This window comes from Dipodomys merriami, unplaced genomic scaffold (genome assembly GCF_024711535.1).
Source record: "Dipodomys merriami isolate MVZ:Mamm:240054 unplaced genomic scaffold, mDipMer1.0.p SCAF_5, whole genome shotgun sequence".
NCBI lineage: Eukaryota > Metazoa > Chordata > Mammalia > Rodentia > Heteromyidae > Dipodomys > Dipodomys merriami.
The window spans coordinates 70181712-70196396 of record NW_027206068.1 but is presented as its reverse complement, the minus strand read 5'-3'; the positions used below and the strand labels follow the sequence as shown (position 1 = coordinate 70196396).

General features: G+C 45.9%; 1 protein-coding gene across 1 annotated transcript; it reads left to right on the top strand.

Annotated features, from left to right (window-relative positions):
• Window positions 1-2988: 2988 nt before the first annotated feature.
• Window positions 2989-11450, top strand: LOC138810153 (putative DBH-like monooxygenase protein 2). Its single transcript, XM_069997330.1, has 13 exons — window positions 2989-3276; window positions 4152-4298; window positions 5026-5187; window positions 5434-5517; window positions 6283-6450; window positions 6633-6735; window positions 6864-7030; window positions 7372-7463; window positions 7742-7838; window positions 7971-8030; window positions 9436-9569; window positions 10312-10423; window positions 10737-11450. Exons 1-13 carry the CDS (start codon window positions 2989-2991, stop codon window positions 10965-10967), a joined length of 1845 nt encoding a protein of 614 aa, XP_069853431.1. The 3' UTR covers window positions 10968-11450.
• Window positions 11451-14685: the final 3235 nt, after the last annotated feature.

Genomic DNA, 14685 nt, shown 5'->3' with positions numbered 1-14685 from the left:
TTTTTGTTTAGTTTGAAAATATTTTAATGATTTAGTAATTCGTTTGCTATAAGTAATTGATTTTGAGTAAATAAATTATCTAGGTATAATTGCACAATAGTTAACAATACTTTCCCAATCACAGATAGGAAGGTCACTGACATGTAGTACAGCTTTGGCCGCCAGTTCCCTCATCTGAAAATAGAAATCATACAGAGAACTCTTTCATAGGAATAAATTCATCCATACATGAAAATGGCTTAGAATAGGCATTGGAGAGTATTGCTTTTATTGTTGCAATGGAAAACTTTAATTTCAATTAAAATGTGATGGAATTAATAGTAGTAATTGTCTTCTATTACCCATTATGTAGGAACTAACCAAGATTGCAATACTAAGTCCCAAAGACCTCCTTATTAGCAATCAATTTGGAAACCAATGTCTAGGAAATTCAATTTAAAAGGTCCTGTTTAGTTTCAGCATGCCGATATTTGCTAGGAAATTGTCCATTTCTTCCAGATTCTCAAACTTATTATCATAAAGGTTTGAGAAGTATTCCTTTATAATGTTCTGAATGTTGGTTGTTTCTGTAGTGATGTTTCCATTCTCATCTCTGAGTTTGTTTATTTGGGTGTGTTCTCTTCTTTTTCTGATAAGATTTGCTAAGGGTCTGTCAATTTTGTTAATTTTTTCAAAGAACCAACTCTTCATTTTGTTGATTCTTTCTATGGTTTTTTTGGATTCTAACTCATTCAATTCTGATTTAATTTTAATTATTTGTTTCCATCTACTGGATTGGGGTTTAGCTTGCTGCTCTTTTTCAAGGAGCTTCACATGTCTCATTAAATTGTTGGTTTCAGATCTCTCCAATTTGTTGATGTAGGAACTCAGAGCTATAAACTTGCCCCTGAGTACTGCCTTTGCTGTGTCCCAGAGGAGCTAGTCCTGTTTCTACCAGCTCTCCAAACTCAACATTTTATAGAAAACAGAGAGTGAGACCAATGTATCAACTCATCTTACTGTTTCAAGGCCTGGAATACAAGGTAGTTCTGCCCATCATAAACCCTGGATAGTTATGGACAAGACACCAGATTCGTCTCCCTAAGGAGCTCCCATGTAGAGCTTAGAAAAGGCCTCATGTCTTGAGTGAGGAAGCTGGATGGGTCCAAGGGAACAAATGGCCTAGACATGAATAAATGGACTCTTCAGTTCTGTCCTGAGAACCCTGCTTCTTTCCTAAGGACAGTGATCTGGCCAACTGAACAGACTTCCAGATAAGGAATCTTGGGCCCTTCTCAGTTTACAGAGCTGGCTGTCCTGTCTCCCTGCTGTGTCCCTACTCTCCTTTAGCCTAATCCTCAGATGAGATTGGGATCAGGGTGTATTAAACACTCCCGTTATCTCTCAAGGTCATTGTGTCCCTGGAAGTTCTGCCTTGTCCTCTCTTCTTGGCTGAGTCCTTATCTTGGGCCACAGTAAGCCTCTTGCTTCCAAGAGGCTTAGCTTGCTGCCTTCTCTTCCAGGCCCAGAGGTGGAGTTTGTGTTTGGTCCTTTGAGAAATTTGTTTGTTCCCCTATTACATCCCCAATTACTACGCAAGTGCTCACAACAGCCTTTGAGCTCAGGAAGTACTTCAGTGACCATGCCTGAACTGATGGCATGGACAGAACATCGTAGCACCTTTTCACCCTTCCTTGAGTTGAACTCCCGTGTGGAGATACCCAACTCACTGCATATTGCAGAGGTCTGCAGAGTGCATCCTCCAGTACCATGGAGATTGTGTGCACTCTGTATGTGCTCTGGGACCAGGGTCACACGAGGTGACTCACTATCCTGGATCAGCTGTCTGAGCCACCAGGAGAAAGTAAGTCTGCAGCTAGAGCAAGATTAAGAAGCAGTCTGAGTATGACACCAAGAGTTGGGGATTTACCTCTGTGGCAGAGCACTTGCCTGGCAAGTACAAGGCCCTGGGTTCAGACCTCAGCTATGAAAAACTAAAGAAGAAGAAAGAAAAAATGATACCAGTTTTCTCCCAGTAAGAACACATCATGGTGGAAAAGCTTGAGCGAGTCTGCTGCCCTGTGGTTATCGGCAATGACAGTGCTCTGGGCTCTGTATTAGTTCAGCCACTGGCAGCGGATGTATTAAACACCATTCATGCTCCCAAGGTGTTACCAAAAAATTAGATAGATTGCACTTGCCTGCAGTTGAGTGGGCTTCAAGTTTCTATGTTTCCACTTTGATATCCTAATATTCCTTTGGTGCTTTTGTGGCTTGTAAAACCCATGGGCTTACAGGGAGAATCATGAAAGGCAACTCACAGAAAGAAGAAAAACAAAGCACAAATATCCTGAAGGGAAATTCATGTCTGCTTCTCATTTCTCCCTCTCCTTCCCCTCACTTTGTCTTCTCCTTCTTCCTCTCCAGGAATGAAAGCTGAAAATCAGAGCTGTTCCAGACTTGTCCACCAGAATACCAATTTCAGCTCTTTCACCTCTAGGTATCTTTTGTGTTCCCTGCTAGCAACTTCCTTGCTTCCTATGCTGTAACTGGCCAAGGCTGAATGGCTGGGTTAATTTGCCCTCCTGCCTCTATCCTGGACCCAGACAAAAAATGAGATATCTGAGGATATAGCATGCACAGGAAGGAAGGGCGGGAAGGAGAGACACAAGGGAGAAAAAAGAGGAGCCTGAAAACCTCCTTAGCATTACTGAATCTCCTTGGGCAAGACATTGGCATGGAATTAAGCTGGGAAATGTGATTTACTGCTGATAATTTCATGCCAAGTCCCTGCTTCAAGGTGAGAGAAAACTCCCCGCTCCACTCTCCAGACACATCTCACTCCAGTTATGTAAGTGGCACCACTTGGAAACCAAAGGATAATCAGCTCAGCAGAGTCCCGGCCCGCCCCTCCCCAGTGGCTCCAAGCCAAGCACAGGGAGAGGCACATATAAGTCCAGAGCTCCCGAGTGTTCATCTGCAGGAGAGATGCTCTGGGCCCCAGGAGCCATGAGCTTTGTCCTTCTCTTCAGGCTTTTCCTACTTCTGGGCCTGGTAATACCTTCACAAGGCAGCCGCCTGGGTCCTACATCTCCCCTGCGCTATTCCAGGTTCCTAGATTCTTCCAATATAATTTTCCTGCGCTGGGACTTTGATCTTCAGACTGAGATCATCACTTTTGAGCTCCAAGTCCAGACAGCTGGTTGGGTGGGCCTTGGCATTACCAATCGTTACACCAATGTGGGAGGTGATCTGGTGGTCGGAGGAGTCCTGCCCGATGGCAAAGTCTACTTCTCGGTAAGTCTGAGGGTGACTTCTGGCCAGAGGCCAACTTCCTGTCTGGGTTGAGGATGTCTTCATAACTTCACATTTTCCAACCAGGTCCCCCACCCCCTCTATAGCCTCCTGATCTCTCTGCAGAGATGTTCCAGTGTATGGTTCACAATCTGTCTTCCAGCACACACATTGCCAAGGCTGCTAAGAGAAAAAAAGGTTTAGGATGTGGACACACCTTGCTAATAGCCCAGTAAATTCAGGTCACTGGGGAAAATTCAAAGCTGTGGAAGATACAGTTTCCCTTCAGCCCAGTCAGCTGGATCACAACATTAAATTCGGCAGCAATGACCTCAGTGTCTTAAAACGGTTGGATACTCTGGTTTCAGCTGGCATGGCTCTGACTTCTTTTCATTTTAAACTTCATAACATCACTATGAAGTATATGATCATTGCAATCCTCATATTTCCGATGAAAAAGGAGCTTCACTCTGCTTTCCAAATCTCACTGATTCCGAGCTCAGAATCACTATCTGAAGCACACTGGCATAGGAAAAGTTTCTGTAATATAGTGTAAGGCAATATATGTGAAGAGCCACATGACAAAGGATGAATGGTTTAGATGATTCTCAAAATAAGTGAGTTTCCAAAGGTCATGGAGGTAAGATTCGAAACAGGAGAAGAGAAGTAGATCATGAGGTGAAATTCCATCAGACATGGTCAGTCTTCCCGAAGAATCCATGTCGGGGCACCATGCTGTACGGTAGGTGGAAGCTACTCACAAAGCAGATCTGGTTCCACTACTTCAGTACCTTGAGCTTGCTAAGAGGACACTCACTGCCCCAACGCATGATCGCCTGGGCTCTTGTTCTCACTTCTTGGCCTTCCCTGGACTCTAGGATCAGCACCTTGTAGATGAAGACACCCTAGAGGAGGATGGGAGCCAGGATGCTGAGCTCCTGGGCCTGACAGAAGACGGCCTGTACACAACCATGCGCTTCTCCAGACCCTTCCGCTCCTGTGACCCTCAGGATCAAGATATTACGGTAGGCCACAGAGAGGAGAGACGCAGCTATTTTTCCTGCTGAGATGTAATCACTGCCAATCATACAGTCAACGGCACTTCTCTAGAATGCAATCCTTTCCAGAAGTGTTATCATTCCTAGGTATTACCCCAACCCCTCACAGGGTCACCTCCCGGAGATTCAGTGCCCACCCTCCCTCCCTCTCTCCAAGAACCCTGCCAGTGTCATGTAACGGTACAGTATTAGGATTTCCAGTTAAGTCAATTCTTTGATTTACAGATATAGACTCCAGAAATGGCAGAAAGACACTGTGTTCAAAATGACCTGAAAGATTATCTTTGGAGACAGAATAAGTACTGGCTCCACTTTACAAGTTCTTTCCACCAGACAGTGGTGGCTCATGCCTGTAATCCCAGCTACTCAGGAGGCTGAGATCTGTGGGTCGTAGACTGAAGCCAGCCCAGGAGAAAAATCCCCATGAGACTCTTAATTCCAACTAACCAACTCCAAAACCAGAAGTAGAGCTATGGCTCAAAGTGGTAGAGCACTAGCCTTAAGCAAAAGAGCTCAGGGACAGTGCCTAAGCCCTGAGTTCAAGCCCCATGACTGACATCCCCTCCTCCCCCCAAAAAAGTTCTTTCCATTCCCCTGGGCAGACATGAGTTGCTTGCATAGAGCCTTGGCTACAAGGTGTACAAAGGGCTATTATTGGTGTACGGCAGCCCCTCAATGCTCATGACACCCCCAGAGTGACACCATGAGAGTCCTGACCGCCTACGGCCTGGATGACACACCCAAGCTTCACCGGAAGCGAACCTTCGTCAAGTCCATTTTCCTGCTGCAAATATTCTATCATGATGACACAGATGCTCCCGAAGATGCCATCATCTATGACCTGGAAATCACAGATGTGAGACCTGGGGCTCTACCTACCTGCCCCCAGCTTCCTTTCCATCTCCCCACTCAACCTAGACTGCCCCCACTTCATACCCAATGTTCAATTCATTCCTTGGGGGCCATGTTAATGTGGCTTCCCTCGTTTCCCCGAGTACCACTAGTCTAGCTCTAAAGCAAATGCCCTGGCTTGCTCTGTTCCTCCTCTGCTTCCGGGGAGGCCCCATTCCCATCCTATTTAGTGTCTTTCACCCTCTCCCAGTTCCTCATTCCAGAGGCAGACACCACATACGCCTGCACCTTTCTTCCTCTCCCCATCGTCAGCAAGAAGCATCACATCTACAAGGTACTCCAGGCAGATTGACTGGGGAGCTACAGATTGCACTTTAGCTACAGAAGGCACTTTAGCAGAGATATGGGCACGTTGTGCCCTGAAAGATAGTATCCAGAAGTTTTCTGGGAGGAAGCAAAGGGGAAGTAGATGGGAGGGAAGTCAGGGGAGGGGTCAGGCGGGGCTTGGTGAACAAGGAAGTGACATCATTTCCTGAGCCCAGAATCCACTCAATCCTCACTTGCAGTGGACATTACATTGGAAGCTACTAGTTAATAAGTGTTTTCTAAGAACCAGATTTATCCTGCCTCAGAACTCTGATTTCTTAACCTAGAAGGAGGTAAAGTCAGGAGGAGATGTGGTCAGGGCTCCTGGAAAGTAAGCAATCTGACAAGAAGAGTGAATTCAAACGGTTATTTTACTTCAAATTTGAAAATTTTCATTTTGACCAAGTCCATAAAAATATGATGTTTGACAAAGTGCTAAAGATGTGGGAAACATGTTTTTTAAGGTAGAGGTGCATGCTTGAAGAGTGTGACCTGACTAAAGTTACGGAAGAAAGTCAGAAGTCTTGGAAAATCTTAGCTGCTTTAGCACCATGTGCTATGTTTTTGGGGAGAGGTTCAAGAGGCTTAAAAAGAGTCAAACAGAGCTGGGCAAAAAGGTAGCTTGGGAAGAAGACTTGAGAATGATTTAGAAATAGGAAATAGCCAAGCTGTGAGAGTAAGGATTTGGCAGAGGGAAATCCTCACTGAGCCTTGCTCTCCTTTCTCGGTACAGTTCGAACCCAAGTTGCTGGCCCACAATGAGACGATGGTGCACCACATCTTGGTGTACGCCTGTGGTAATGCCAGCACACTCCCCACGGGTATTGACGAATGCTATGGGTTTGACGCCGCCTTCTCCCTCTGCTCCCAAGTCATCATGGGCTGGGCTGTCGGGGGCCCTGTGAGTCTTGTGATGGGAAAACGCATAGCGATGGGAGGAGCATGCTATTTGGACAATGGGGCTGGTAGAAATCTAGGAGATAGCGAGGTCTGGAGTGAGGGTTAGAAAAGGAGCACAAAAGCCCTGGATTCCCGAGTCTAGTCCCCAGTTCTTCTTGCGGCCACATTTCCCTCCTCCCCCAGAGCTACCAGCTTCCTGATGAGGTGGGCATCTCTATTGGGACCCCCTTGGACCCTCAGTGGATCCGACTGGAGATTCACTACAGCAACTTTCACAACATTCCTGGTAAGCTTCCCCCGAGGGCTGAGCAGGGAGACGCTCCGGAGCATGTGCTCTCCGATTGGTCACACCCCACCCCAGCTTCCTGGGCCTGCCCTCCTGCCTTCTGCAGAGGTGGTTTCTTTCCCTACTAGGTATCTATGACTCTTCAGGGATACGTTTATACTACACCGCTCACCTGCGTAAATACGACCTAGGAATCCTGGAGCTGGGCGTCTTAACTTTTCCCATCCACTTCATTCCACCGGGTGCTGAATCCTTCAGGTCCTATGGGCTGTGTAAGACAGACAAGTTTGAAGAGGTGAAGCTGCCTGCCAGGCCTTGCCTAAGGGTTCTTCATTTCCCAAGACAGCTGCGATCTGGTCCCAAAGCACATATAGCCTGAACAGCAGACCTGGAGGATGATTGGAGCCTGGTGCTTATAGGAAAATGATGAACGTCAATCATGCAAGGGACAGGATGAGTCTGGGATCCTGGGTTGGTGGGAAATGGGATAACAAGAGGGGCAGAAGGGCTTAGTAAGAATTAAGGAAGTTCTGGTCAGCCAGATGAGGAAGAGGAAGGTCAATGTTCAATAGTAATATAGACAGAGCTCAAGATCAGAGTTCTTAACACATCAAGTGTGCCTCTTCCCTGCTGCAGATGAACGGAGCTCCTGTAAGTGACATGATGGTAGCAAGCTACCTCCTCCACACTCACTTGGCTGGCCGGGCTCTGCGGGCTGTGCAGTACAGGTAACAGAAGACCGTGGTTGGAAGCTCTCTCTTCTGAATATGGGAATAGATATTTACTTTTCGGCATGAGGGTATATTCAGCTGGGAATAGGAGGAACTTAGAACTATCCTTCAAATCGAGACAACCAGAACAAGGCTGTGTAGGAAGGAACCTTTGTGTGTATTTTGGGGACAGACTGTGTTCACAGTGACTCGAGCATACTGCACCTTTTTACGGCGGGCCTCCTCTCTACTCCATCTTCATCTCAGACCTGCCTCCTCTCCTTCTCTCCTTCTAGAAATGGAAAACAACTCCGGACAATCTGTAAAGATGATTCCTACGACTTCAGTCTGCAGGAGACACGAGATTTACCTCATCTTGTGGACATCAAGCCGGTGAGAGCCGGGGGACGGGGGTGGGAGGTGTGGCTGGAGCTAGGGAAGAGCAGCATCGAGCTCAAAGGAAGCCACAAGACTGTACCTGAGTCCTTCCCACGCTTACTTAGTCTTCCTATTTCCTCTGAACAGGGAGATGAGCTGCTGGTAGAGTGTAACTACCAGACACTGGATCGGGACTCCACAACGTTTGTAAGTATTGTGAGCCCTCAAAGAGAGCTCAGCCCTGGCTTTGGCTATTCAGTGATTGGTTTTTCAGCCAGCGCCCTTTCTTCCCTCAATGACATTACGCATTCATATGGAACATTTCATGCTCTTCTTCTCCCATGTGTCCAAGATGGGCACAGATCAATGATGCATTAAGGCCATGGGAAGACAGGATGTAACAGTGAAGGCCATGGACTCTGAGTCTTCACTGGCCTGCCTGGGATGCCAACATAATCATCTAGTAGCTTTCTAACCTGAAGCAAAGATTCAACCTCTTTTTACCTCAGTTTCAAAATGTGTCCAAGAGTCAATACTATACCTATCACATAAGATCGCTGTAAATATTGGTCAGCACCTGCAGGACAGCTAGATTGTTGCCTGCCTGTGGCAGGTGCTTGCTAAGGGATCACTGTCATTGCTATGGGAACAGTGCTAGAAGTGGTTCAATGCTTCTTGCAAATTTCAAAAAACATCCATGCCTTTGAGGAAGAAAATGTAACCATACAAATGATTATAAGAAAGGAATATATTCTACAAGAGAAAAGTGGGGATAAGGGATGGGGGGGAGTTATAGAGAAGGACAAGAATGAGAAAGCCATGGAGTGTGCATGGAGCTTAAGGCCTGAAGGAAGTACCAGTCAAGCAAGCTAACTAAGTTAGAGTGAGGCCCTGAGTTCAGTCCCCAGTTCAACAAATGAGAAAAGCATAGAGAAGAGAGGGGAAAGGAGAAAGAAAGAAAGAAAGAAAGAAAGAAAGAAAGAAAGAAAGAAAGAAAGAAAGAAAGAAAGAAAGAAAGAAAGAGAGAGAGAGAGGAAGGAAGAAAGGAAGGAAGGAAGGAAGGAGGAAGGAAGGAAGGAAGGGAAGGGAAGGAGGGAAGGAAGGAAGAGCTCTTGGGTAGAGGTTAAAGGGATTAGGAAATATATCTGAAGGAATGGCACACAGTTGAGGGGAGATGAGACTCAGAAGGGTCCCGGAGCAGGGTGAGGCTGCTCTGCCTGTACTTTTCAAACAGCAGGGTCTAACTCTGCCACATTCTAAATAGACTCCAGGCAAATAAATAAGCATGGATTTTATTAACTATTTACTGGCAGCTCTAGAGAGGTCATTGATACTAACTGCAAGACAATCTAACTCTAACCCAAACAAGGATGATGGAACAGAAATGGAGAAAAGAAAGAAGAGGCATGGGATATTTCTATCCTATCAGCAATTGTCCAGTGATCAAAAATATAATATCCGAAAAGAAGATCCATGGACTCGCTCTCCAGAAAGGCAAAAATAAGAAGGAGTTTCTTGAGCAGAATGACTATCCGTGCTATCTTCTGCCTGCCTCGGGCCCTCCTGTCTGCATACCTCTGTTCTTGGTCTCTCTCTCTTTCACCTTTTCCAGGGAGGCATCAGCACCATTAACGAGATGTGCCTCATCTTTCTCTTCTACTATCCGAGAAATAACATCTCCAGCTGCCTAGGCTTCCCTGACATCATCTATGTGGCCAATGAGCTGGGGGAGGAGGCATCAGAGTAAGTCATCCCCACAAGGGTCGGGGAAGGGCTGGAGGAAGGAGGAAAAGGTGATTGGCCCACTACTGCCCAGGTTGATGAGCCAGGAGTCATCAGGGGGTGGCCAACCAATGCCTGCCCTTCTCATGCTTTTCTTAGTGCCTGATTCTCCAATCAGATTTTTGTGTGTGGGGGGAAGGTGGAGTTTGTGATGTCAGAAAGACTTTTGGGAGAGGCAGAAGAGAGCTGGTGGGCAAGTCAGATCCCTTAGGCACAAATTCTGTCTTTCTCACTGTGCCCCTTGACTCAAAGATTATTTGTACATTCAAGTCACGATCTTCAGATGTTTGGACGTAAAGGTCTCTGAGATGCTCAGGAGATTCCAGAAACTTCTAAGAAATAAATGTGCATCAATGCAGACACACTCCATTTCCCATGGAGCTTCAGGGTGACTACAGGTTTCCTGAAGTCGGTCCAGTCACATGCTTGGTTGTTCTGGCTACTCGATTGATTAAGAACCATGCTTAGATGTGGTTCTTTTCCCTTTCTCCAGTGTCTAAGATTCTCCTCTCTGATGACATTTTTCCTCTGTCAAATTCACGGTGGTGCGCCCTGAGCTATAAGGCCGTCCACGGGACTTACACTGACATGAAACTCACGCTCTTGAAAACACAGATGAGGCTTTCAGTGTATTCGCTGGAAGCTCTCAGTCAACCCAAAGCGAATCTGTGTATCCCCATCCTCACCACACCACCCACAGGAATCCCATGGAGAACCTGATCGTCTTGGAAAACATCGACTGGACTCCAGAGAACATAAGGAAGGCCGAGAAAGCCTGCAAGGAGGCCCTGCAGACGGTGATGATCAAAACCATCAATGTGGGTGCCTGGGGATCAGGTGCCTTCTTAGACCTAGGGCCAGGGCGGGGGAGTCGGGGATTGTGTTGGCCCAAGGCAGGAAAAGAGGAGGATGACTGAGGTGAGTGACAGTGAGGGGTTTCAGGGTAGAGAAAGGAGGGACTGAAGCAGTAGAATGACTAGTTGTTGCTGCCTGGGCGGGGGTTGGGGGTGGGGTGGGGAGTGAATGGAGGCGCCTAGTTAGCCTGGACAGAAATGATCTGGTAAGGTTTCAAAGAAGGGAAAGAAGGATGAGAAGCTTCTGGATTTCCCCCTTTCCTCCCCTCTCCTGAAGGAGCTGATTGAAAACACCACAGGATGGATTCCTGACATCACTCCTGCTCCTCGAGGGCCCTGCTTGGAGTCTTCTGGAGGCAAAGTGGAGCCTCAGGACAAGAACCCTGCAGGATTCAGGGCAGCACCTGTGGCCCTCCCACATTCCAACATGGCCACCCCTGCAGCCTTTCCTCTGGCTGCCCTCTTGTGGCTCCACGGTGCCCTCTTGTGGCTCTTGGTCATCCTCTAGACTGGAGCGTGATGCTGTCTCCCCCTGCCCCATCCTCAGAGCTCTGTCTCTCCGCCCTCCCTGATTCTCAACACACAGACAAGAAAGATGTCCCCCACGGGTGCCGTGACCCAAGCCGCAGCGAGCTCTAAAGCATCGTGCACAACTCCATCTGCAAGTCATCTTTTTAATGCTTTAAAACGATGTGTTCTGGCAATCTCTGACTCCAAGGCTGGATGTGAAATGATGGATCCATTCTCTGAGAAGTCGGTGACTGAACTCCATCCAGAGTCACGAGTTGGGATGGGCTTAAGTGCAGAAAGAGCCAAGCAACCTTCTGCCCCAGCATATCTCCATGACCGCTAATTCCTCCTTTCTAATGACTTGTTTCTGCCCTCTCTGTGGCGCAGTGGCAGTAAGCCACAGACATGGTGAGCTAGAGGTGATCTGTGGTAAAGGGAAGGGCTCCATGTATCAGAACAAAGTTCCAGGCCTCACATTAAATATAACTCAACTTGCTTCCTGTGTTGCCATCTCTTTCCTTTGAGCCTTTGGTCCTGGAGAGGGAGCTGAGTGATCTCTCCAGGTTCTCAGATAAGGTATCCAAAGGGCATGGAAGTTCTAGAGGGAGCTAAGTGATCTCTCCAGGTTCTCAGATAAGGTATCCAAAGGGCATGGAAGTTCTTGGCTGACTAAAATGATATTTACCATGCAATCCTTGACATTTGCTTTTGTCTCCACGGTTGGGTGATCTTTTTATTTCCCCAAATGTCGCATTGTCATTCAAGTCACTTTCTCTCAAGAGCCTTACTGGACAGGCAAACTGAAATGGGCTCTGGGAATGGATGAAGAACAAAGTGGAGAAAGGCAATCCTAAGCCCAGAGAATCAATTAAGTATAAATGCTTTGGGGAACCACAGCTGGTACCTGTGGTTTCTAGGAAAGGCTGCTCTGGGAGTTTCAAGGATATGCCTCTATGTGTTCTGAGTTTGAAAAGCTCATCCCCACACTAAAGGATTTGAAGTCACTCTTCAGGTGTATGGATTGCCTTGCTCCATGTGTATTGTAAAAGGCACATCTGCTCTGGCTGTCCTTGAGTGTTTAAAGGGATCTTAACCTCCAGGGATGTAGTCTCAGAAAGCTCCATGTTGCTGCTCCAGGGACTCAGCCTGGGGCATCACATCAGAGTCCTGCTTTCTGAGGAAGCAATAGTCCTCTTCTGGAACCGGGCAGATGCACTGGGGATATGGGTTGTGTTCAGCAGTGACCTTCACCATCCTTGCCCATGGGAAGGTCAGTCTGCACTCTCTGCAGTGCAGCACACTCAGTGCCCTCATTCAACTCCTGCAGATGTGACTTGCATCAAATTGATTGGAACTACATCTCAGCCCAAAAATGTGTGGACAGGGAAAGAAACAGGTGCATCTTAATTCTGGATGACAGCATGCAAGGGAAATGGAGTGCTTCCTTCATGGTAATAATCCTGAGCTGCCTTCCAGTTATCTGAAGGCTATGAAGTACTTTCTGTAACAAGGATACACATAAAAGCAAGATCCAGGTGAAATCTTAAAACTCAAATTATTTCTGCCAGTTCACAGTGATGAATGAGTACGTCTGACATTTCTGTTCTCACTTGTATTAATCCAGGGCTTCTCAGACAAATCATTGTTTGTTGTTGTTGTTGTTGTTGTTGTTGTTTGTTTGTTTGTTGTATGTGCTGGTACTACAGCTTGAATTTAGGGCCTAGGCACTATCCCTTAGCTTTTTTGCTCAATGCTTGAACCATAGCTCCACTTCCTCTTTTTGGTAGTTTATAGGAGATAAGAGTCTCATCTTGGGCTGGGAAGGTGACTCTGTGGTAGAGCGCTTGCCTTGCATGCCTGAGGCCCTGGGTTCGATTCCTCAGCACCACATAAGCAAAAAGAAAAAAAAGCCAGAAGTGGGACTGTGGCTCAAGTGGTAGAGCACTAGCCTCGAGCAGAAGAGCTGAGAGACAGTGCCCAGGCCCAGAGTTCAGGCCCCATGACCGGACCCCCCAAAAAAAAAAAGTCTCATCTTATCCTGTCCTTCAGAATGGCTTAGAACCACAGTCCTCAGATCTCAGTCTCCAGAGTAGCTAGGATTAAAGGTGTGAGCCATTGACGACTGGCTTACCAAACAAGGTCTTTCAGCCTCAATGCTCCATTTAAAGATTGCATTCTGGCTAGGTTTCTGATGCTAACCTTGGGTCTATACTGCAGCCTTACCTTAGGAAGTTTTGAGCCAGCTGGGCAGCTCCAGGTTCTGGCCCAACACAGATCTCAAGCCCTGTGTTCCTCCCTTTCCATTTCATGTTCCTCCCTGGATTTCCTTTGCTTTCTTTCACATTCCATCTGCTAAGGAAAGCTAGCATGCACACACACACACACACACACACACACACACACACACACACACTGACCCACCTTTGTATGTTCTACATATGTCAGGAACAGGTGTTAATATACATAATATAATATTTTATTAATTATATACAATTATATAATATATAATTATTATATGTATTATATATGGATTAACGGCTTAGCCTAGTACTACAGGAAAAATATCTTAAGATATTCCCACATAGGAAGTGACGCTGTGGCTCAAGCAGTAGAGCGCTCGCCTTGAGCTGAAGAGCTGAGGGACAGCGCCCAAGCCCTGAGTTCAAGCCCCACAGCTGACAAAAAAAAAAAAAAAAAAAAAAAAAAAAACAAATATTCCCACAGAGCTGTGTGCCCAATGAGTTAATGCTCAAGTTCCTTTTGAATGTTTTTATACTGTGACTGAAATTTCCCCAACTACTCAAAATCAGAAGCCTTTAGAAACCTGGCAGACACAACTGCAACCAAGTAACAAAATTAATACCACCAGTAATAGGTAAACAGACCTCACCTGAAACCCAAGTTGGGTATGATTGCTTCTGTATTATTTCTGCCCCCAAAGGCATCATCTCAGTACAATCATGAGAAAATGGAAAACAAACCAAGTACACAAGGGACATTCTACAACAAACTGGCTTGTCATTTCAACAAGTGTCAGAATCATGGAGAGAGAGAGACAGGCAAGGGGGGAGAGGGAAGAACACACACGGAGGGAAGATTCTAGAATAAAAGAGACTAAAAAATGAACCCAACCAAAAATGCAATAGGACATGTGTTCCTAGACTAACTTCTTTTATGTTTTTGCTTTTTTCTTGCTTATATTGTTGTTTGTGTTTCTCATAAAGAACATTGGCAGCACAATCAGTGAAATTTGGCTTGGGACTGGGCAGTAGGTGATGTTATTACTGCATGTTGATTTGCTGCATCTTTTTTTTTTGGTTAAATGTAGGCACATGAAGAAATGTTCTTTGTTTTATTAGGAAATTCATACAAACCTTTCTAATAATAATAAAACACTCTACAAACTCTCAGCTATGTAAGGCAGAGGGGGTACATAATTTATGACAATGATCTAGAGATCTGAGTGAATAGTATACCAGAGTTTTCTCTACTATTGTTGCGACTTTTCTCTAATTTTACTTTAAGTTTTCAAATATAATTTTATTGTTACTATGATGGTGTCGTACAGAAGGGTTACCATTTCATGAGTCAGGTAATGAGAACACTTCTTTTTTGGACAATGTCACCCCTTTGCTTTCCCAGTTTTTCCCTTTTCTCTAATTTTAAGCTTACTTAGAAACAAAATTATAATTAAAACAATCTAGCCCTGAATATAT